Source organism: Sciurus vulgaris (genome assembly GCF_902686455.1).
Source record: "Sciurus vulgaris genome assembly, chromosome: 11".
NCBI classification, from domain to species: domain Eukaryota; kingdom Metazoa; phylum Chordata; class Mammalia; order Rodentia; family Sciuridae; genus Sciurus; species Sciurus vulgaris.
This window is the reverse complement of record NC_136472.1, coordinates 10,056,354-10,080,862: the sequence shown is the minus strand read 5'-3', so window position 1 is coordinate 10,080,862 and position 24,509 is coordinate 10,056,354. Positions and strand designations below refer to the sequence as shown.

The following is a 24,509-nucleotide window of genomic DNA, read 5'->3' as shown; positions in this document are numbered from 1 at the left end:
GGAAGCTCTTGGCTTCTCCAATATATGATATAGATATGATATAGAAAAACATCAAAAATCTGTTGGACCCATTTCCCAGATCCACCTTTAATACACCCAATGATGTGGACTGGAGAATCAATTCCAGTATTTTCTGATGATATTCATATGATGGGAGGTTTCACAGATACTCACATTACACCCATCCATGTGACCGGATTTGACTATACTGGCTGCAATGGAAACTTATCTATATGCTGGTCCCATGATAGACTCTGGCTGTCTAGAGGTAACCTTTGAGGAAAAGACAGGATAGGGAGTACCTAGGCCAGCCAATCATACTGGCCCTTGGAACATAGAATTGATATTCAAACAGTTATTAGGATGGGACTTTCTTATAAAAAGCCAGTCATTTCTATAAAATATCCACCAATATCTTACTGCCTTAATTGTTCTGCAATAGAATCTGGCACCTTTCCTAAATGGATAGAATATACAAATGTCTTGCCAATACTACATAATATTTCTAAGGGTGATGGATATGTTTTTGGATTGATCTTCAAAACTTAATAAAAGTTACATCAAAATATCTTCCTCTAGAAGATTCAAAGCCACAAAGGCCTAAAGTGGCAACATTGCCATTTCACTTTTACTTCTTAAAAAGAATTTGCAAGCAACCATGTTTAATCTAAATTTTTAATATAATGAATGATCTAAGGAACTAAGCAAATAATTGAATTATTTAAAACTATTTTCAGAATGCAAAATAAGATTAGATACACAATCATTCTGATTTTTGAAACTCCATGTAATTTGGACTATTCCCTATTGTTTGGATATTACTTTGCATTGATAGTAACCATATAATAAAGACCAAATTAGAATGCAACAGACTGATTGATATTATACTATAAAGATGAATAATTCACATTTATATTCACAGTTATTTCTTATTTGATGATAATTTGGGTCCTATATATTTTTTCTTTTTTTATTTAATTATTTATTTTTTGACTTTTTACAGGCTGCATTTTGATTCATTGTACACAAATGGGGTACATGATTGTGTTTATGTGGTTGTATATGATGTAAATTCATACCATTCATGTAATCATACATGTACATAGGGTAATGATGTCTGTCTCATAACACCATTTTTCATACCTGCCCTCATTTTAATGTGTTCTTTTAGGTTTCTATCTGTTCCCACATTAATTATAGCTAGGGGCAGAATTCCTTCTGTTAAGATACTATGACCCCTGAATGTTAAGTATTAATAAAATGATTGAGATCAAATTAAATGCTTCAACAGCTATTATTAAAAATATCAGTGTTTAAATATCTCCAATTTAAACAAAGGCTTAAATGCCATAATGATTGTAATCATGTCTGTGTTGCTACAACTAAATATCATGCTTCTCAATGGGACTAAGTTAATTAAGAATCATCTAATGGACATTTGAAATAGCAGTAATAATAGTTTGGATCTTATAAAAGCACATCACTACATCCAGAATATTCAAAAGGTAGAGTTGATCTCATGGACTCTGTAATTCTGGTTGATCAAGTACTTCCAAAATTGAATGGTATGTTATTGAAATGACTCTTTTGCTACTAATTCTTTTTGTATCATGATAATAGGTTGCCATACCCTCAGAACCAAGATCTGGGACCTTTAAGCAGCTCTCAGAACCAAGAGGTGGAACCTCAAAATAACTGCCCATCATTTATATTTTAAAAAATAAATAAGGGGGAGACTTGGGGAGCCAACCTTATTTAGCAGAATCAGATGTGGTTGAGCCATGAGACACAGAAGCCTGACTTCTAGGAATTGGCAACCACGGAGGATTGTCCCAGATTGCTGGTGGGTATGTGGCACTGTGTGGGAGTGGTTCCCTGTCTGGTTCCATGGTAGCTTCCCTGGGCAGATGGCTCCCCTAACTCCACCTCAGCCTGTTCATCACAGAAGAGGCCCCTCCTGTTCTGGGCCCTTTACCTGTGCAACTATAAACAAAAGAGTTGGGCTACTCCATGTTGTTAGAGACCAGATCAGGTATGGCCAGATCCTTCATGTTCCCTCTCATTTAAAAAGTGTTGACTCTTGTGTGTTTATTGATTAGATAAGTTTATGGGTGCTTGATTGATTGATAGCCAATATCATCTTCCAGCAGTTAACCCTTTTCTCATCCACATGGGACATGCTGAGAGACCCCCACAGTTACAGGCTGGAAAAGCTTTAGAATGTTGTAGAGTGATTCTGGTGGTAGCTCAGAAGACCCTCAGAAGGGACAGATGGATTTCATAGACTCTGGAAAGTTGCTAGATTTAGATCCTCCTTTAGTCAAGGGCTCCCGAGAAAAGATAGGGACTGGGAACTGTCGTGGCAAACATCAAGGATCAGGAGAGCAGAGGAACTGAGGGGCGGTGACTGCATCTCTACTAGAGTCGCCACGGCGGCTCCTAACACAAGATCTCTGTGGCTACTTCAAGGAGTCACTGTTTCCTGGTGTCTGCTCCTCAGAAGAAAGCCTGCAATTAATAACATGGGGTCCTTCTGTCATCATGAGAAATTCCACCTGAAAGCAAGCACTTCCAGTTCAGAGTTCACAGCTCTCTCACCCTCCAGGGCCTGGCCTGGAGGTCCTCCTCACTGTCCTGTCCCCAGTGGATAAGGACCCAGCCTCTTCCTCTTCCCTCCCCTCCCTTGTGTTCAGTTTCGAGTTCTTAATCCTGAGGGCTCCATTTCCTGAATTATGGCCACTTCTCGGTGTTGGGCTTATCTGGACTCATCCTGACAATGGGTCGCAGGAATCCTTTTGGGTCAACTTCCTGGATCAGGACATCTGTTCCTGATATGGGGTTAGTAGCAAGAGTGTTTGTGCCTGGCTTCCTGGGGTCAGAGATCTGAGTCCTACTTGGTCCTGTCTTTCAGTCCGGGTTCTACCTCAGCTTCATGCCTGCAGGGGGAGGACCAAGGCAGAAGCTGAGGGGAGACATAGAAGACCACAGCCACAGGGATGCTCTTCAAGTCCACTGTGCTCCGCTCACAAATGCAGCCTGGAAACTTCTACCTCCAGCCTGCCTCAGACCTGACCTCCGGTTCTTGTCTACATGGCTACCTGGATTTTTAATGGGGCACCTGAAACCTCCCATAAACTGTATGAGTTCTTCGTTTCTTTCCTTTCTCATTTCCCTCCCTCTTGGTTACGGGATGACCTAAATCTAGCAACTTTCCAGAATCCGTAAATGTACCTATCTATCCCTGCAGAAACTCTGCATGTTTTCTGGATGTCTGGATCAGAAAGGAGGAAAGTAACATTGACGGAGCCCCTCTTGGGTGGTTAGGGTAAGTTCCAGCTCTGTGACCTTGTAAAAAGTGCCTGACCCTGAGAACGCACTTCCTTCACCTGTAACTAGTGGTAATGAGTCACTTCCGGTGGTGCATCCCACTCAGCACCGGGGTTAGCCTGGATAGGGGAGCTTTGGGAAGAGGAGAGAGATACACGGCCTGAAGGAGGAGGTCATCAGAGTGAAGGTGGTCAGGAGGTCAGCCTCGGGTGGGTTCCTTAGCACTTCCTCGAAGCCCTCCCCTCAGGGAAAATGTTGGCACCAACAGATGGCTCCCTTTATGTTCCCCCTCATGTTTTTCTCTCTGGGAAGCTTCTGCCAGACTCCTTCAGACTTTTCCAGAGGATAGACTGCTCTGTCCCTTTGCACATCCCTCCTGCCCAAAAAAGGTAAGAGGCTAATGTCCTCTGAAAAAGTTGCCTGGTATGGCAACTTTCCATTAGGGAAATTTACCCCAAGGGCAGTCAGTTGGCTTGGTGCTAAAAGAGGTGGTCCCTATAAGCCATCTTTACCTCTCAACATCAGATATTTTTCTAGTAAGCTTACTGAATGCTGGGGATGGGTTTTCCGTGAAAAATTAAAAACTTGATTATCAGTATAATTGGAGACTAGAAAGACTAAAATGACCACTGACTAGTGATATTAGTGTTAGTCACGAGATCTGAGTTGGCTAAAATATTTTAGAGATCTGATGTGTTAGCTTTTCATTGCTGTGACAATTACCTGAGAAAAATAACGTAGAGGAGAAGAGATTTATTTGGCTCAGGATTTCAGTTGTGGACAACTTGCTCCATTGCTCTGGGCCTGAAGTGAGCAGATCGTCATGGCAGAAGTGCATGGCAGAGGAAAGCGTATTGGTTCATGGCATCTAAGAAGGAGACACAGATAGATGTTAGATCAATAGAGAGAAAGCAGAGGGTCCTTAGAAGGGCACACCCAGTGATCTACTTCCTTCAGCTAGGTCTGATCTAGTCCACTCAGTTACCAATGGATTAATCCACTGAGGAAGAATAACCCTCAAAATCCAATCACTTCCCCAGAGTTCCACCTCTGAACATTGCTGCGTTGAGGCGCAAAACTTCAACCCATGAGTTTTGGGGGGATACTTCATATCCCCTAGCCCTGAAAGGCCCAGATCCATCGTAAATTGCAAATTTATTTCACTTCTAAGAGTCACCAAAATCTCCACAGTTCCAGCATGCCTCAAAAGTTCCCCTCGGTGGAGGAGTGGGAGAGACCCTGGCGGTTCAGGCGCTCTGCGAGCGCGACCACCGCTTGTTGCGCTCCTAGCGGTCCTGGGCGGGCGCAGCGGGCGCCGCTCCGGGGATGTAGTGGGTGGCGCGCTGGGCAGGAGCGAGCGGCGGCGACCGGGGTTCCCGCTCTGAGCTGATGGTCACTCCCCCGCGGGAGGGCGATCCCATCACCTTTCCCTTGGGTCGGGGACCCGGCGTCTCAGGCAGGGACTCACCTGTGGTACCCACACTCATCCCGACTGGACTCAGCGGCGTCACCGCCGAGGACCTCGCTTAGGGCCATGGCCGGATATAATTGGTGATTACAACTGCCCTCTATAAATTAATTCTTGTCAACTCCTTGGGATTTGAAAAGAAAATGCCTGGTGTCATACCCAGTGAAAGTAATGGGCTTTCAAGAGGTAGTCCATCCAAGAAAAACAGACTTTCTTTGAAATTTTTTCAGAAAAAGGAAACTAAGAGAGCCTTAGATTTCACAGATTCTCAAGAAAATGAAGAAAAAGCTTCTGAATATAGAGGATCAGAAATTGATCAAGTTGTTCCTGCAGCACAGTCCTCACTTATAAACTGTGAGAAGAGAGAAAACTTGCTACCATTTGTGGGACTGAATAATCTCGGCAATACTTGTTATCTTAATAGTATACTTCAGGTATTATATTTTTGTCCTGGTTTTAAGTCTGGAGTGAAGCACTTATTTAATATTATTTCAAGGAAGAAGGAAGCTCTAAAGGATGAAGCCAATCAAAAAGATAAGGGAAATTGCAAAGAAGAGTCTTTGGCAAGTTATGAACTTATATGCAGTTTACAGTCCTTAATCATTTCAGTAGAACAGCTTCAGGCTAGTTTTCTCTTAAATCCAGAGAAATATACCGATGAACTTGCTACCCAGCCAAGGCGACTGCTTAACACACTCAGGGAACTGAACCCTATGTATGAAGGATATCTACAGCATGATGCACAGGAAGTACTACAGTGCATTTTGGGAAACATTCAAGAAACATGCCAACTTCTAAAAAAAGAAGAAGTAAAAAATGTAACAGAATTATGACTAAGGTAGAAGAAAAAACTCACCAGAAAGAGGAAATGAGTGGAATTAGCAGCATGGAGACTGACAGTACGAGGAATTCTGAAGACCATAAAGAAAAACTCCCAAAGGGAATGGAAAAAGAAAAAGTGATACAGAATTTGGTAACACAAAGAAAAAAGTTAAAGTATCTAAGGAACACCAGTCATTGGAAGAGAATCAGAGACAAACAAGGTCAAAAAGAGAAGCTACTGGTGATACATTAGAGATTCCTCCTAAAGTAATCCCCAAGTGTGTTTCTGAAAATGAGAGTGCAAGACTCTCACAAAGGAAATCAAGAGTTAAAATAAATTGGTTAAAGTCTGTAACTAAGCAACCCAGCATTCTTTGGAAATTCTGTAGTCTGGGGCAAATAACAACAAGCCAAGGATCCAAAGGACAGTCTAAAGAAAATGAGTATGATCTTGAGGAGGACTTGGGGAAGTGTGAAATTGATAACACAGCTAATGGTTGTGGACTTGAATCTCCAGGAAATAATGTTAAACCTGTAAATGTTAATGAAGTTAAGTCCATAAACAAAGGTGCAGAGCAAATTGGTTTTGAGCTAGTGGAGAAATTATTTCAAGGTCAGCTTGTATTAAGGACTCGTTGTTTGGAATGTGAAAGCTTAACAGAAAGAAGAGAAGATTTTCAGGACATCGGTGTGCCAGTACAAGAAGATGAACTTTCCAAAGTAGAGGAGAATTCTGAAATTTCTCCAGAGCCAAAAACAGAAATGAAGACCTTGAGATGGGCAATTTCACAATTTGCTTCTGTGGAGAGGATTGTAGGAGAAGATAGATATTTCTGTGAAAATTGCCATCATTATACTGAAGCTGAAAGAAGTCTTTTGTTTGATAAAATGCCTGAAGTTATAACTATTCATCTGAAGTGCTTTGCTGCTAGTGTCTTGGAGTTTGATTGTTATGGTGGTGGCCTTTCCAAGATCAACATCCTTTATTGACACCTCTTAAATTGTCACTAGAAGAATGGAGCACAAAGCCAACTAATGACAGCTATGGATTATTTGCAGTTGTGATTACAATTAATAGTGGGCATTACACTGCTTCTGTTAAGGAAATTTTGTGGTTGACCAGACGTGTGAAATAGGTAAGCCAGAACCAATGAATGAGGAGGAAGCAAGGGGTGCAGTTGAAAATTATGATGATGAAGAAGTGTCAGTTAGAGTTGCTGGAAATACACAGCCAAGTAAAGTTTTGAACAAAAAAAAATGTAGAAGCTATTGGACTTCTTGGTGGACAAAAGAGCAAAGCAGATTATGAGCTATACAACAAAACATCTAATCCTGATAAGGTTGCCAGAACAGCATTTGCTGAAAATAGAAATTCTGAGACTAACAATACTAATGGGACCCATGAATCTGATAGAAACAAGGAATCCGGTGACCAAACAGGCATTAACATTAGTGGATTTGAGAACAAAATTTCATATGTAGTGCAAAGCTTAAAGGAATATTTAGGGAAGTGGTTGCTTTTTGATGATTCTGAAGTGAAAGTTACTGAAGAGAAAGACTTTTTGAATTCTCTTTCCCCATCTACATCTCCTACATCTACTCCTTACTTGCTATTTTATAAGAAATTATAGAGTGAGTGTACTTTCCTTGTGTATATATTAAACAGACGTGGACAAACATGGGTAAAGTCAATTACATCAGAGTCTAGCTTTTATCTTTTGAAGCTATTGGATATTATTGGTCTCTCTAGGTTTTTATATAAATAGTGAAATTTGAAATACTGAAAAACCATGTTAATTTTTAGAATTCATTTTCCTTAGAGACTAGTGATGCATTAGCTTCTGGGAACAAACTTGTATAGGTTCTTAATCATCCAAAATGGAAGCATTTAAACACTTTTGGATTTACACCAATCTTTTGTGTTTGCTTTTAAAAATAAAGTGCTTGTATTTGTATTCTCCATATTTTGGAGTAATTATCTACATGTTTATAGCTCTGTGGTTTTTCATTAAGAAACAGAATCTCAGGACAACTGGGAGCGCCATAAAGGAGGCCGCTCGGCACAGCGCTGGGACTCGGAGCAACCACTGGGGCAACGGCGGCTGCCCAGGGGAGGAGTGGCGAGGAGAGCTGTGTGGACTCAGGACACTGGGGCCTGCCCTGAGGAGGAGGAGGAGGAATGTGGCCGCTTGGATTCGGAGTGACTGCACCAGAGCTACAGGCGGTTGCCAGAGGAGAAGCTCCGCGGCGAGCTGTTTGGACTCGGACCACTTCTGAACACCGGGGCCTGCCCGGAGGAGGAGGAGGAGGAGGAGGAGGAGCGTGGCGGGTCGTTTGGACTCTCAGTGACTGCATTAGTGCTCCAGGCGGATGCTCAGAGGAGAAGGTGAGTGGTGAGTTGTTTGGACTTAAAGTGACAGCTCCTGAAAACAGGGGCGCTGCCTGGAGGAGAAGCGTGGTGGGTCGCTTGGTCTTGAGTGGACACACCAGAGCTCCGGGTGCTTGCCCAGAGGACCCATGCAGCGGGTCTCGTGGATTCAGAGCCACTCAGAGCGACCGCTCCTGAACACCCGGGGGGTTATCTGGAGAAGGAGGAGGAATGGGGAGAGTCACTTTGACTCGGAGTGATTGATTGCCCAGGGCTACGGGTGGTTGGTGGGAGGTGGAGGCACGCAGTGAGTTTCTTGGACTCCTAGTGACCGCACCGGAATACTGGGCGGCTGTCTGGAGGAAGAGGCGTGTGGCGGGTCTCTGGGACTCAGAGCGATTGTACGGGGCCCCAGGTGGCTGCTCAGAGGAGGGGCCGCATAGCCAGGCGATTAGGTGCAGAGCAGGGTCCCAGGATCTAGGAGGCTTCTTGGTGGAAGAGCCTCACAGAGACAGGCTTAGGCCGGAGCGAAGGTTCCAGACCTGCGGGCAGATTCTCTGAGGAGGGGCAGCCTAAGGAGATTCATCTGTGAAGGGTGAGGCTCCCAGGCCTAGGAGGTAGGGCCGGGCCCCTGGGAAGTTTGCAGAGGAAGGCAGCCCAGCCCAGGCGGTAGCTGTAAATTGAGGGGAACCTCTAGGAAGGAACTGACCAGAGAGACCACCCCACCGGGTGAGTCTTCCCTGCTGGGTGAGGTTTCCCCACAAGGACGGTAAAACCAGAGACTCAGGCCCAAACAGGATTTGCCTCAGCCCGCAGCCTAGGTCCCCTTTGGATGACCATTGGTTAACAAGTGGAGGCACCTCTGCCCACTAGCAGGGATTATACCCCACCTGAAGGCCACCACTCCTAGAGAAGCAGCTTCCTTGTGTTGCACCGCATTATCAACTTCCTCTAAGACTTCAGCCTACTGAAGGCTAAGGGGGGATATATATAGAAATCTTCAGGGACATTGTTAGTCAATAGAGGAAATCTGCAGTATCTCAGCGGTCCACTGAAACCTGAACAATATGAGAAAACAAGGAAAGAAAATGCTGCAAACAAATCTAGATGTTACATCAATAAAACCCAATGACAGCATGGCAGAAGAAATGACAGAAAAGGAGTTCAGAATGTACATAATTAAAATGATCAGAGAACCAAACGATGAGATGAAAGAGCAAATGCAAGCATTGAATGATCGCACCAATCGACAATTAAAAGAGCAAATACAGGAAGCAAAAGATCATTTCAATAAAGAGTTAGAGATATTGAAAAAAAAACAAACAGAAATCCTTGACATGAAGGAAACAATAAACCAAATTAAGAACTCCATAGAAAGCATATCCAGTAGGATAGAACACCTGGAAGACAGAACCTCAGACATTGAAGACAAAATATTTAACCTTGAAAACAAAGTTGAACAAACAGAGAAGATGGTAAGAAATCATGAACAGAATCTACAAGAACTATGAGATATCATGAAAAGGACAAATTTAAGAATTATTGGGATTGAGGAAGGCCTAGAGAAACAAGCCAAAGGAATGAACAATCTATTCAATGAAATAATATCAGAAAATTTCCCAAATCTGAAGAATGAAATGGAAAATCAAGTTCAAGAGGCTTATAGGACTCCAAATACACAAAATTACAACAGACCCACACCAAGGCACATTATAATGAAAATACCTAACATACAAAATAAAGACAGAATTTTAAAGGCTGTGAGAGAAAAGAACCAAATTACATTCAGGGGGAAACCAACACGGATATCAGCAGATTTTTCAGTCCAGACTCTAAAAGCTAGAAGGGCCTGGAACAACATTTTTCAAGCCCTGAAGGAAAATGGATGCCAACCAAGAATCTTATACCCAGCAAAACTTACCTTCAAATTTGACGATGAAATCAAATACTTCCATGATAAACAAAAGCTAAAAGAAAATGGATGCCAACCAAGAATCTTATACCCAGCAAAACTTACCTTCAAATATGACGATGAAATCAAATCCTTCCATGATAAACAAAAGCTAAAAGAATTTACAGAAAGAAAGCCATCACTACAGAACATTCTCAGCAAAATATTCCATGAGGAAGAGATGAAAAACAAAGAAGCAAATCAGCAAAGGGAGGAATTATCCTAAAGGAATTGTCAAATAAAGGAGGAAACAAGTTGTGTCAAACAAATAAATAAATAAAATTTAAAAAATGAACCAAATGACCAGGAAACCAAATCATATCTCTATAATAACCCTGAATGTTAATGGCCTGAATTCATCAATCAAAAGACATAGACTGGCAGATTGGATTAAAAAGAAAGATCCAACAATATGTTGCCTGCAAGAGACTCACCTCATAGAAAAAGATACCCATAGACTAAAGGTGAAAGGATGGGGAAAAACATACCATGCACATGGACTCAGCAAAAAAGCTGGAGTATCCATCCTCATTTCAGATAATGTGGACTTCAAGCCAAAGTTAGTCAGAAGGGATAAAGAAGGTCATTTCATACTGCTTAAGGGAAGCATAAATCAGCAAGATATAACAATCATAAACATCTATGCCCCAAACAGTGGCTCATCCATGTATGTCAAACAAATCCTTCTCAATTTCAGAAACCAAATAGACCATAACACAATAATACTAGGTGATTTTAACACGCCTCTCTCACCACTGGACAGATCTTCCAGACAAAAATTGAACAAAGAAACCATAGATCTCAATAACACAATCAATAATCTAGACTTAACGGATATTTATAGAATATACCATCCAACCAAGAGCGAATACACTTTCTTCTCAGCAGCACATGGATCCTTCTCTAAAATAGATCATATATTATGCCACAAAGCTAATGTTAGCAAATACAAGAAGATAGAGACACTACCATGTATTCTATCAGATCATAATGGATTGAAGTTAGAAATAAATGAAAGAGTAAAACACAGAAACTATTCCAACATCTGGAGATTAAACAATATGCTATTAGATGATGAATGGATAACAGAAGATATTAGGAAGGAAATTAAAAAATTCTTAGAGGTAAATGAGAACAAAGAAACATCATGTCAAAATCTCTGGGACACTATGAAAGCAGTACTTAGAGGGAAATTTATTTCATGGAGTGCATTTAATAAAAGAAGTAAAACTCAACAAATAAACAACCTAACACTACAGCTCAAAGCCCTAGAAAAAGAAGAACAGAAGAGCACCAAAAGTAGTAGAAGACAGGAAATAGTTAAACTCAGAGCTGAAATCAATGAAATTGAAACAAAAGAAACAATACAAAAAATTGACAAAATAAATAGTTGGTTCTTCGAAAAAATAAACAAAATTGATAAACCTTTAGCCACACTAACAAAGAGAAGACGAGAGAAAATCCAAATCACTAAAATTCGGAATGAACAAGGAAATATCACAACAGACAGGATTGAAATACAAAACATAATTAGAAGCTATTTTGAAAATCTATACTCCAACAAAATAGAAAATTTCGAAGACATCACCAGGTTTCTAGAGACATATGAATTGCCTAAACTGAACGAGGAGGACATAAACAATTTAAATAGACCAATTTCAAGTACTGAAATAGAAGAAGTCATCAAAAGCCTACCAACAAAGAAAAGTCCAGGACCAGATGGGTTCTCAGCCAAGTTCTACAAAATCTTTAAAGAAGAGCTCATTCCAATACTTCTCAAAGTATTCCATAAAATAGAAGAGGAGGGAACCCTCCCAAACTCATTCTATGAAGCCAATATCACACTGATACCTAAACTAGACAGAGACTCATCAAGGAAAGAAAATTTCAGACCAATATCCTTAATGAACATCGACGCAAAAATTCTCAACAAAATTTTAGCAGATCGCATACAGAAACATATTAAAAAGATAGTGCACCACAATCAAGTGGGTTTCATCCCAGGGATGCAAGGTTGGTTCAACATCAGGAAATCAATAAACGTAATTCACCATATTAATAGACTTAAAGTCAAGAATCACATGATTATTTCAATAGATGCAGAAAAAGCATTTGATAAAATACAGCACCCCTTCATGCTCAAAACACTAGAAAAAATAAGGATAGTGGGAACATTCCTTAACATTGTAAAGGCCATTTATGCTAAGCCCATGGCTAATATCATTCTAAATGGTGAAAAACTGAAAGCATTCCCCCTAAAAACTGGAACAAGGCAGGGATGCCCTCTTTCACCACTTCTATTCAACATCGTTCTTGAGACTCTGGCCAGAGCAATTAGACAAACCAAAGAAATTAAAGGGATACGAATTGGAAAAGAAGAACTCAAACTATCCCTGTTCACTGATGACATGATTATATATTTAGAGGAACCTGGAAATTCCACCAGAAAACTCTTAGAACTCATAAGTGAATTCAGTAAAGTAGCAGGTTACAAGATCAATGCTCATAAATCCAACACATTTTTATACATAAGTGATGAATCTTCAGAAAGAGAAATTAGGAAAACTACCCCATTCACAATAGCCTCGAAAAAAATAAAATACTTGGGAATCAATCTCACAAAAGAGGTGAAAGACCTCTACAATGAGAACTATACAACACTAAAGAAAGAAATTAAAGAACACCTTAGAAGATGGAAAGATCTTCCATGTTCTTGGATAGGAAGAATTAATATTGTCAAAATGACCATACTACCTAAAGTGCTATACAAATTCAATGCAATTCCAATTAAAATCCCAATGACGTACCTTACAGAAATAGAGCAAGCAATTATGAAATTCATCTGGGAGAATAAGAAACCCAGAATAGCTAAAGCAATCCTTAGCAGGAAGAGTGAAACAGGGGGTATTGCAGTACCAGATCTTCAACTCTACTACAAAGCAATAGTAACAAAAACGGCATGGTAATGGTCCCAAAATAGAAAGGTAGATCAATGGTACAGAATAGAGGCCATGGACACCAACCCAAATAAATACAATTTTCTCATACTAGACAAAGGGGCCAAAAATATGCAATGGAGAAAAGATAGCCTCTTCAACAAATGGTGCTGGGAGAATTGGAAATCCATATGCAACAGAATGAAACTAAACCCATATCTCTCACCATGCACGAAACTAAACTCAAAATGGATTAAGGACCTTGGAATCAGACCAGAGACCCTGCAGATTATAGAAGAAAAAGTAGGTCCAAATCTTCACCTTGTTGGTCTAGGATCAGACTTCCTTAACAGGACTCCCATAGCACAAGAAATAAAAGCTAGAATCAACCACTGGGATAGATTCAAACTAAAAAGCTTTCTCTCAGCAAAGGAAACTATCAGCAATGCGAAGAAAGAGCCTACAGAGTGGGAGAATATCTTTGCCAATCATACTTCAGATAGAGCACTAATCTCCAGAATCTATAAAGAACTCAAAAAACTCTACTCCAAGAAGTCAAATAATCCAGTCGACAAATGGGCTAAGGAAATGAATAGACACTTCACAGAAGAAGATCTACAAGCAATCAACAAACATATGGAAAAATGTTCAACATCTCTAGTAATAAGAGAAATGCAAATCAAAACCACCCTAAGATTCCATCTCACCCCAATTAGAATGGCAATTATCAAGAATACGAGCAACAACAGGTGTTGGCGAGGATGTGGGGAGAAAGGTACACTCATACATTGCTGGTGGGGCTGCAAATTAGTGCAGCCACTCTGGAAAGCAGTGTGGAGATTCCTTAGAAAACTTGGAATGGACCCTCCATTTGACCCAGCTATCCCACTCCTTGGCCTATACCCAAAGGACATAAAATCAGCATACTACAGAGATACAGCCACATCAATGTTCATACCTGCTCAATTCACAATAGCCAGACTGTGGAACCAACCTAGATGCCCTTCAATTGATGAGTGGATATAGAAACTGTGGTATATATATATATATACAATGGAATATTACTCCGCCATGAGAAATGATAAAATTATGGCATTTGCAGGCAAATGGATGAAATTGGAGAATATCATGCTAAGTGAGATAAGCCAATCTCAAAAAGCCAAAGGACGAATGATATCGCTAATAAGTGGAGGATGACACATAATGGGGGGGAGGGAAGGGTTAGTGTTAGGGTTAGAGTTAGGGTTAGGGAGGGGGGCAAGTATGGAGGAAGGAAGTACTGTATAGAGGGTAAAGAGGGATGGGAGGGGTGGGGGAATGGGAAAAAATAACAGAATGAATCAAACAACATTACTCTATGTAAATTTATGATTACACAAATGGTATGCCTTTACGCCATGTACAAACAGAGAAACAACATGTATCCCATTTGTTTACAATAAAAAAAAAAAAGAAAAAAAAAAGAAACAGAATCTCATTCAGTACATTTAGTTTTATAACAGGAAGGGAAATCTTTGATGGGCTGTATCAGAGGCACAAAGTCTAGAATGTGTATTCACAGTGGTGTACATTTTGTGCCCTGAATCACTTTGAAAAGTGTCTCAGAAAACTTGGACAGTCCTCTATACCTTCATAAGAATTTTATATATATTTATGAGATGATTCTGTATTCTAGTAAATCTTTTGGGGCATGGACTAATTTGTATCTCTTCATACTCATTCTGCACGATCTGTATATAGTACATCAAACTTAGAGGTGTGACCTTAAATTTAACTTTTTTTAAATACTGGGAGGTCAATAAAATTTAAACTACTTAACAACTATGTATACAAATGCTCAAATTTTTTACTTGCATTTTTAAAAATCATAAATATAGCTGACTTCTCTTAAAGAACAGAATCAATGTGTGTGTGTATATAGAGAGACAGAGAGAAAGAGGAGAGAACAAACATGCATGTTACCTTTAATAATACTCAGTATTTTCTGACAGTGGAGGTGAAGATTATCTCAGAGAAACTGCTTATAGGCCAGCCTGGTTATCATGCTTAAAAGAGGTTTACAATAAAAACTGTCACATCTTGGTTGCCCTTGAAAATAGACATAATTTAATGGAATCTAAAATGAGAATTTAAGATGATGCTTTGGGCACAAAAACTTTGTTAAACTATAATATTAAATTTTGTATACTAAATCAGTAAGTGGTTAATTGTCATATGATTTGTTAAAGGACATTCTTGGTACTAAAAGAGATTTTGATTTTGAATATATAAGTGCTTCTGGGATAACATAATCCCATTTCAACAAATAAGAATACCTGGTCAACAATAAATGACCCATTTCCCCACAAAAAAAAAACTCCAAGTCCAAAGTCTCCTCTGAGACCAAAAACAAACTCCTAGCTCCTATGCCCCTATAAAAATAAAAAATTAAGTTACATACTTCTAACATACAATGGTACAGAGTGAATGCTGCCATTCCAAAGGAGAGGAATAGTAGTAGCCTAAGAAGAAGGAATGGTACCAAAGCAAGATGGAAACCCAGCAGGGCAACATTAAATCCCGAGGCTCCACGTCCAGCATCTGCAGCACACTGTGGGAAGCTAGGAACTGGAAAGGGCTTTGGCAGCTGCAGACCTTGCCTGCTGCAGACCACATAGGCTCTCTCTTGGCCTGGCTCTGCTCACTGCCTGCAGCTTTCCTAGGCAGATGTTCCCCATTCCTGGCATGTCGAAAATCCTGGGGACTGTTCTAGCCAACTTTATATTGTTGTGACCTAAATATCTGACCAAACAACTTAGAGGAGGAACCATCCATTTTGGCTATAGTTCAGAGGTTTAGTCCATGGTGGGCTGACTCCATTGTTCTGGGCCCAAGGTGAGGCAGGACATCATGGTAGAAGGTCCTGGAGGAAGAGTGCAGCTCCGCTCATGGCAGCCACAAGCAGAGAGAGTGGGGAGAAGGGGGTTGCAGGACAGAGCACCCTTTCCGAGGCACACCCCCAGTGACCCCCTGCTCCACCATGCCCCACCTGTCTACACTTACCTCTCAGGTCACTTAAACTAGCACAGACTGCTTAGGTTACAGCGATCACAAGCCAGTCATTTCACCTCTGAATATTCCTGCACTCATAGAGAAGCTTTTGAGGAACCCCTTATATCAAACCATAACATTTTACCGCAGCCCCCAAAGTGCACATCCATCTCACAGCGCAGAATGCATTTAGTGGATCTCCAAGGGCCCCATCGTCTTCTCTGTCCCAGCCTTGCCCAAAAGTCCAAGTCCAAAGTCTCCTCTGAGACTGAAGGCAAACTCCTGGTCGTGAGCCCCTGTAAAAAATCAAAAGCAAGTTCCACATATCCAACATACAGAGGCACCGAGTCAACATTCTCATGCCAGAGAGGAGGAATGGAGACCCAGAAGAAGGAACAGGACCGAAACAAGACTGAGACCCAGCTGGGCAGACAGGTCTCCAACTCCACATATGGCACCTCCAGCGTGCGGTGGCGATATGTTCTCACCACAAGGCTTCAGCGACCCTGCCCCTTTGGCCCGCCTGGTGGCAGCACGCACGGCTGTCTTTAGCCTTGCATCCGAAACCTCTTGGGGTCTGTTTCAGGCAGCTCGGCATTGCTGAGATCAAAATATCTGACAAAAGCTACTTGGAGGAGCGGCTCCTTAGGCTGTTTCACTGGGTCTGCACGACATCATTTCTCGGCAGAAGCATCATTTCTCGGCAGCAGCCCTGCGACTGTTAATCCCTGGGGTTTCCATCCCAGCTTCGATTTCACTTTCACATTCCAACCTCTCAAGGCCGCCTGCGGTACTTTTCCTGGCTCCCAGGCCTTCCTTTGAAATCTCTGCGGAGACCTCCGTGACCCCTGAACGCCAGCCTCGTGAATTTCTGCAGAAGTAGCACCACGAGGATGAGGCTAGGATTGTGCAGTGGCTGAGCTCCTGAGCTCACGGCTGCAGCAGCCTCTACGTGCCTGGTGACTGAGGACAGTGAAAGGACTTTCTAGGCGTCCCCGTCAAGCAGGGCACCCTCATGTTTCTTCTCTAAGGAATTTCCTTTTGTGAGAAACACGCTCACCTGTCCAAGCCCAAAGAATAGATTAAGAGACATTCGAACAGCAGAAAGTAGGCTGCGCTTTAATGACAGTCTTGCAAGGTCGGGTGCCTGGTGCTCAGGGATTCACAGATTGGGCACAACCAGGGTTTTCTCACCTAGAGCTCAAGATCCCTCCCCCGGTTCCTCCCTGGCTAAGTGCCACGGGTACACAATCTTCCCCAACATCACCTCGGTCTTATTGTCTCCTCTTGGGTTATTCAAAAAATATTCCTGTAGTTGTCCTTACGGCCCTTCGTTCTCTTGAGGAGGGAAAACTCCCTTGGATCCAGTGCCTCTTGGCATGCACACACTTATCTCTGTTGTGAGTCCCTGTAAAAATCAAAAGCAAGTTCCGTTGATCCAATATACAGAGCACAGAGTAAGCATCCTCATCCCAAAGGGGAGGCACAGAGACACAGAAAGAAGGAACAGGACCAAAACAAAGACTGAACTCCTGACCTGCTGCAGGTCGATTCCTTCCTTCTCACCTCCCGTTTGTCAAGGAGCTACCAATGTCTACTCTGGTGTTAACTGCTTGTCACTTTCCGCTCTGGTGGCCCCTCCAGCTACCTTTCTTACCTCCCAAGGCATTTTACACTTAAAGCTAAAACCGTATTCTCAAAATGGAGTAGTGGATGGTTATTTCTCATACCTCCTCAGCCCTTGAGCCTGCAGTGAATGCCATCTTGCCTTTCCTGAGATGCCCGTCAGGGTCTTTCCTATTGTCTCTATGTGAAGTATGTAGCATCTCCTTAGTGCCTATCATCTCTTTGACAACCACTTTATTGGCCCCAGTTTTACAAACACTTTTCTGGTCAACCTGTAAGTTTTAAAATCTCTCATCTCTGCTTTTGAAATCTCCTGAATCTCACAGGACGTCTAGTTAAAAGCTGCCAGCAATATCCATGCCCCTGACTGAATGCTGTGCTGCCTTGAAATTTCCTCCACTAAATTAATTAGCCCATCACCCTTAAATTTACCTTCATGCATAGTCTCAGGACATGGGTATGATGTAGAAAAAGTTTTACCAGAAAATAACACAAATGGCCTCTAGCTCAATTCCCAGTGGAATCCTTATTTCCCTCAGGAGCACAGGCTGCGTTCCTTCAGGGCTTCTGAGTGCCCAGCAGAATCATCCATGAAGCTCTGCCGACAACATTCTAGAGCCTTTCCATCCTGCATCACTAAGCTTTTCAAAATTCCTCCTGCAATCCAGCTCCACAGTTTTCTGAACCACATGGTCAGGTAAGTCTCAGCAATGGTCTCAGTTCTCGGTACCAAGTTTTGTTTTAGTCTACTTTGTGTCACTGTAACCAAAGTATCTGACAAAAACAACTCAGAGAAGGAACAATCGATTTCCTCTTAGTCCAGAGGTTGAGTCAGGGGTGGGCTGGCGCCGTGGCTCTGGGTCCCAGGCGAGGCAGGACATCACGCAGAGGCGGTAGTGGAAGAACACTGCGCCATTCGAGGCAGCCAGCAAGCAGACAGGGGAGACGGGCTGGCAGGGAAGCGCACCCTCCAGGGCAGCCCCAGCGACCCACCTGCTCCACCAGGCTCCGCCTGTCTCCACTTCCCACCCGGGTAGTCCACTCCCTGAAGGATGGACTGATGGAGTGAAAGCTCTCACAGTCCAACCATTTCACCTGTGCATATTCCTGCAGGAGCACGGAACTTCTGGGGGGCCCTCATGTCCAAATGACAACGGGGTCTCTGTGTCAGCTTCAGCGTAGCTCCCACGGCTACCCACATCCTCCTCCCCAACCCCGGGGCTCGCCACCTGGCCTGCCAGGCTTTCCTCTGAATCTCCGTGGGAGCCTCCACCGCCCATCACTCTTGCGTTCTTCATTTCTGCAACATGAGCACCAGACAGATGATGCCAAGATTTGCCACCAGCAGGAGCAGCAGCTGGGCACCCTCCAACCATGGCGGTACCATCCCCTGCATCCCTGGATGGCTGAGCAGGGAAATGATCCTGGGGAAACACCTCCGAGGCGGCCCTGAGAGAACTGCCCTGCAGAGCCCCTGCCTTGACTCTCTCCTCAGAGGAGAGTCTTCCCCGTTAGTTGACACTCCTACCCTTGAGCCTGGGGTGGGTGGCCTCTTCTGACTCCTGAGATGCCCCAGGGCATCTCTCTGATTTTCAGGATGCAAAGTGTTTGATTCCCCTTTCACAGGGCTGGTACCTTCAGGAGCCACACACACCTTCCTTGGCCTGGATTTAACATGCACTTTTCTGGCCAAACTGCAAACTTTCCAACATTCTGTTCTCATGGTAAACCTGGCTCAGTTCATGAGTCCCTCTGTGGTGTGGGCATGGGCAGCAGTTCGTTCTGCCAATTGAAAATGGATGTGCGTTTATGGCAATGGCTGTATTTTTCATTTCCAAGATTTCTGATCTTGTTTTATGTGTCATTATCTCCATCTCACCCAAGGATCCTTTGTAAGATGAAAGTTGTTCTTTCATTTATTTCCTTCAACACTCTAAAATGACTTAAAGATCCAGTTGGTCTGACTGCTCAATTCACTTGTGACCGTTTGACATATTCGACTTCATGGAAATGCTATAGGCCAGGCTCGATGGGCATTAACTAAACAGACTTCATTTAACCTTGAGACTCCATGTCATGCAGGAACGGCTTCTCCCACAGGAACGTCCACCTCCTTACCCATGTTGCTTAGCATGACTTGTTTGGCGATACATAATGAAGAAATGGCAATTCTTGTATAATGAAAAATTGTTCTCTTTTTGATTCCTAGTTCCCTAAACAATGTACCATGTTAACGGTGATGTCAACAGTGATTGTGTGGATGTTAGTAACCATTCCTTAGTTTGTACCTAAGTAAGGTCATTTTGACCCACTTCCCCCTCTGCTAATGATTTCAGATCCCATGACATTAGTTTGTAATTTTAAATTATAGCAACAGACTCTTATGATTGATGTACTGATGTATGGTAAAAAAAAAAAAAAAAAAAAAAAAACCTGCAACCTTATTGTCAGGGCTGTTCTCCCAATAGCCATTTTTGGGGCATGGTGTGAGACAATCAGGCAGCTGGTTTAATAAAGACTCTCAAATTTGGACTTGTCATTGGTGATCGGTCTATTCTTAAGTTGCGCCCCATAACACAGTTAGGTTCATCTAGAGTAAATTCATTTTCTGGTTGCTGGTTTGATTTCTTTCTTTCCTTTTGCTATAGTATACTTTCTATTATTTTAAAGTATATTCCTGGAGCTGGGGTTGTGACTCAGTGGTAGAGCGCTAGCCTAGCATGTGTGAGGCACTGGGTTTGATTCTTAGCACCACATAAAAATAAATGGATAAAATAAAGGCCTATCAACATCTAAATATATATATATTCTTTTTTTAATTGATTCTTTTTAGTTACACATAACATTAGGATTCACTTTGACAAGATTATAAAAGTTTAATCCCCAGTATTTCAGAAAAAAAAAAAAAAAAGAGCTTGGTTTCCATCTTAACAGCAATTCGGGAGAAGCCCGCTGCCTCAAATCCAGCTTCACTTCTTCCTCTTACTCCCTGTGAGATCCTGGCCCAGTTACTTGGTTAAAATGGAGACAATGATAACGTCTATTTCTTTGGCCTGCCATGAGATTTTAGTTAGCTTAGACACATTTCCCTTCTGTTGAAGCAGGGCTGCTGGTGTGTTTTTGTGACCGACTTCCCCACCTGTCACCACTGTGGCTGCCCCAGTTTCTGTCAGTGAGCTCATTTGCATGACTGACAGCGGTTTTGCTTCTGACCTTAGATTTCACAGCTGAAAGTCCTCAAGAGTGGTAAAGGGAAGTACTTGAGAGGTGCTTCTTCCTGAGGCTTCAGATGAGTGCCTTGTGTGAACTCTGAGTTACTTCTGTATTGTCACACTTTGGTGAAAATGTCACATTTGGAATTTTTTTCTTTTTAAAAAACTGAGGCAGAGTGGGAAGCAGCCTCTGCCCTGCCACCTGGATGCTGGTCTAGCCCTTAGAACTAGGCCATGCTATCCTTGTATTGAACGTTAATAATCTCAGGGAACATCAGTCTCAGGCAAGGACCCTCTGAGTCTCTGACAAAGAGAGAAAACAGGACCACTTCATAATTTTGTCTAAGCACGGATGAAAAACAAGTTCACTGTGTTAACCACCAAACACCAGCATGGCTCTCTCAGCCAAAAGGAATGATTGCTTTTGTTTTTCTTTCATCAACTAAAATGTCATCCTCAGGCAAGTTTGCCTTCTGGCTCAGCAGAGTTTCTTGAGTCCCCTGGTAGAAAGTGATCTGACAGTTCCCAGTCTAGAGCACACCCCGCTTCCTCCCCAAATCACCCGATCCAGACGCAAACCCCAAAATAGGCTTCCCAACACCCACTTACTGAGACATCCACGTTTTCTCCATGGAATTTCCCCTCATTGTAACGAGCAATAAAGCCAACTACAGGTGTGTTCTCAGTAGGGGCAACTGTCAGGGATGATTTACACACAGGGCAACCTCCCCTAATTTTCAGTCTGACTGTATAACCATGTAATCACCACTTGCCCCAAACAGTCCACACTCACCTCCTGAAATCCACTCAGCTGATTTCTGTTCCCATGGTTTTGCCTTTTCTAGAATATAGGCTCATGGAATCTCCAGGGTGCAATTTTTGGTGTGTGGCTTCTATCCAAACAGGGGAACTTAGAAGGGAATTGAGAGCAGAAGTTATGGCTGATGACCTTCGCTGATGAGATTCCCACAGTTGGCTAATGCCTCGAGACTGGGTAACGATCTACCCAGAGGGTAAGAGAAAGAGACACATTAAAAATGTAGTTCAGCAGCCAAACATTACAGAGTTTAGAGCTGTGTGTGTGTGTGTGTGTGTGTGCGCGTGTGCGTGTGCGTGTGTGTTCACGTTTTCCAGGTCACAGCTCATACCATGAGATCTGTTAATCTCTTCAAGCCAGGAAACCACATCTGTCACAGCCGCTATGACTGGAGTCACAGCTGGGAGAAACTTAGGACCGTGCATGGCTCTCCTCCCAGATGTGCTCATCTTCTGCACTGACCACATCGGAGAGTCAGGTGAGGGCTGGTGGGAATCTCCACCCTGCATTTTTCTCCTTTTTTGGTTCCAGGGATTGAACCCAGGGCACGACCCCAGCATTTTTATATATTTGATTGAGAGACAGGGTCTCTCTGAGCTGCTTGGGGCCTCATTAAGTTGCTGAGACTGACTTTGAACTTGCAATCCTCCGGCCTAGGCCTCCCGAGCCGCTGGGATTACAGGAGTCCGCCACCAGGCCTGGCCACCCCACATTTCTCAAGTCCTTGGTGGTGGCCCTCATCTCGGCATCTCTCCAGGGATGTGATTCTGCTTCGGATTTTCTAATCTCCTCCCCCAGGTAGAGGCAGCTCGGACAGCTTTCATTTGGCCTTTCCCATCAGAGTAGCCCTCCCTCCCCGCTTAGGAAACAAGTGTGGGAATTCTACCAACGACGAGGCAGGGCTATCCCATATGCAGTCTGGAACAGGAAAAATTATTAGGAGATAGATTTGGGGACCTACCAGACCCACTCTGAGTGGGACTGGGCTAAAACTCCATTCATCATCTGACTGCTCTAAGCCCCTACTGGCTGGGGGGCCACAGTGATGCTCTGGATTTCCTGAAATCAATGTCAGTTTAGAGACAGTACATTTAAGCTGAATAAGGTCCCCTTACGCATGTTGGTTTGGTCTCTTTGGGGAGTCCTCTCCTATCTGTGGTCCTTCTTGGTGTGGGATTACTGGTGGGGTTTGGGGAAGCTTCCACGGGAGCCCTCTTGGCATTTCATATTAATACAATACACTAATGCTGCAGTATCAGCACTACATACAGTATCAGCTTTCTCACATTGGACCGCAGTACTGATGACGTTTCTGCAGTCCGCACATGGGGACCTGGCCTCATGGAGTTTAGGTGACATGTCCAACACAGATGAGGAGGGAACTCGGGCATGCCACATCCCTGATGAACACCTTTAAGTCTGGAAAAATCTTCCAGAGGATTATCTGCATGGGATCATGGGTAGGAAACTGGGTCTAAAACTTTAGTTTAGGTTCTAACACTGCCCCTGGCCAGCTGGGACACCTTCACAGAGCCACTCTACACAATTTAGATTCAGTGGTTATCCAGAAATATGGGACAGTTGGCCCTGATTGTTCTAAAGCACAGGGTTCTTTTGAAAATTAAATGAGAGGGAAAGTAGGTTGTCTTAAGCAGTGAGTATGAAAAGAATCAAGTTCAGTTCCAACAAATGGATTTTCACACTCAACTTAACATTCCTAATAATAGCAAGTCACAAATACATTGAAGATTCACGGCCTTGTTCACCTAGAGTCCAATCCCCAGGGACTCACTCAATGCAACTTCTCTTAGCCAAGAAGTCGATCAGCAAGACCGAGGGGCTTCTTCTCAGCTGTAGCCTCTCTCAGCATCTCAGATGTCCTCAGATGTCCTCAGGTGTCCGATCAGCTGGAGCCTGGGTGGCAGTCATTGATGTGGGAGAGGTGGTCAGTCGTGTGGCCTCGGTGACAACAGTGGATCAGCAATCAGCCTTAGTGTGGACAGCAGCCAGGGCAGTCAAGAGACAGAGCGACGTGGAGTCCTCTGGTCACGGTGCTGCTGACAGTTTGCTCCAAACTTCCAGGGGTGTAAGTAGTGATTTTCAGCCCAGTCATGCTCTAGACTTCATTGATAAAGACCAGAACACGGCTAGACTAGAGCCCCCACTCAGATCATAGATAAAGGTTCATATCGGCATTGCTCTGGAGTGTCATGCTGCCACACAGCAAGTTTGTCACCAGGCGCCTTTTATGATTTTAGTTTTACAAGTCCAGGCAAATACCAAATACAGCTTCTTGTTACTACATAACACACAGCTGTAGCAATCCTATCCTTTCCTTGTCTCATTACATAGGTAAAAACTGGGAAAGTGCTGATCTGAGGCTGGTTGGCACAGTTGCTCCTTCCCCGACCCTGTGGGGTGATCAGGGCCGTGTATCCATCCCACCCTGCTCTGCGGATTCTCAGGGGGCATGTGACCTACACCCACCTCATCCTGGTTCTCCTCCCACGTGGCTGCACATGGCACGGTCCCACCACATGGAGGTATGCATGGGTCATGCTCCCTAGTTTGGAGAGTGGCCACCTCCTCCTTCTGCTGGCTATCATCTCCTAGGTGGGCCCCATCTTTAGAACCCCCTCTCTCAGCTAGCTGGTCACTAATTTTCACCATGGCTGAGCTGGAGAGGATTCGTGGCTTGGAGGGTTAGCCTAGGGCAATTTCTCATGGCAAGGGGGCTCAGACACACCCCAGATTCTTCCAGGCCTAAAGCAAAGATCCTCACCAGGGCTGGGCCCCAGAGTCTCCTGAGGGTTCCCACAAAATCTCAATTGGCAGGCCCAGTTCCAGAGATCGCCTGTGAGAAACTTCAACGTTATTTGGTAACAGAATGTTATGATTTCATGCCCCAGGCCCTAGAATGAAGAGTGCACGGATACTGGCCAGTGTGTCCAG

General features: G+C 43.3%; 1 protein-coding gene across 1 annotated transcript; it reads left to right on the top strand.

The window, feature by feature from the left end:
- The first annotated feature begins 4,542 nt into the window (after positions 1–4,542).
- LOC306638745 (ubiquitin carboxyl-terminal hydrolase 1-like) lies at positions 4,543–7,619 on the top strand. Its single transcript, XM_079102043.1, is given in 6 exon segments — positions 4,543–5,623; positions 5,626–5,724; positions 5,727–6,593; positions 6,596–6,715; positions 6,718–6,866; positions 6,868–7,619. Coding segments are annotated over 6 exon segments (2,301 nt in total). The 5' UTR covers positions 4,543–4,938; the 3' UTR covers positions 7,249–7,619.
- The last annotated feature ends 16,890 nt before the right edge of the window (positions 7,620–24,509 follow it).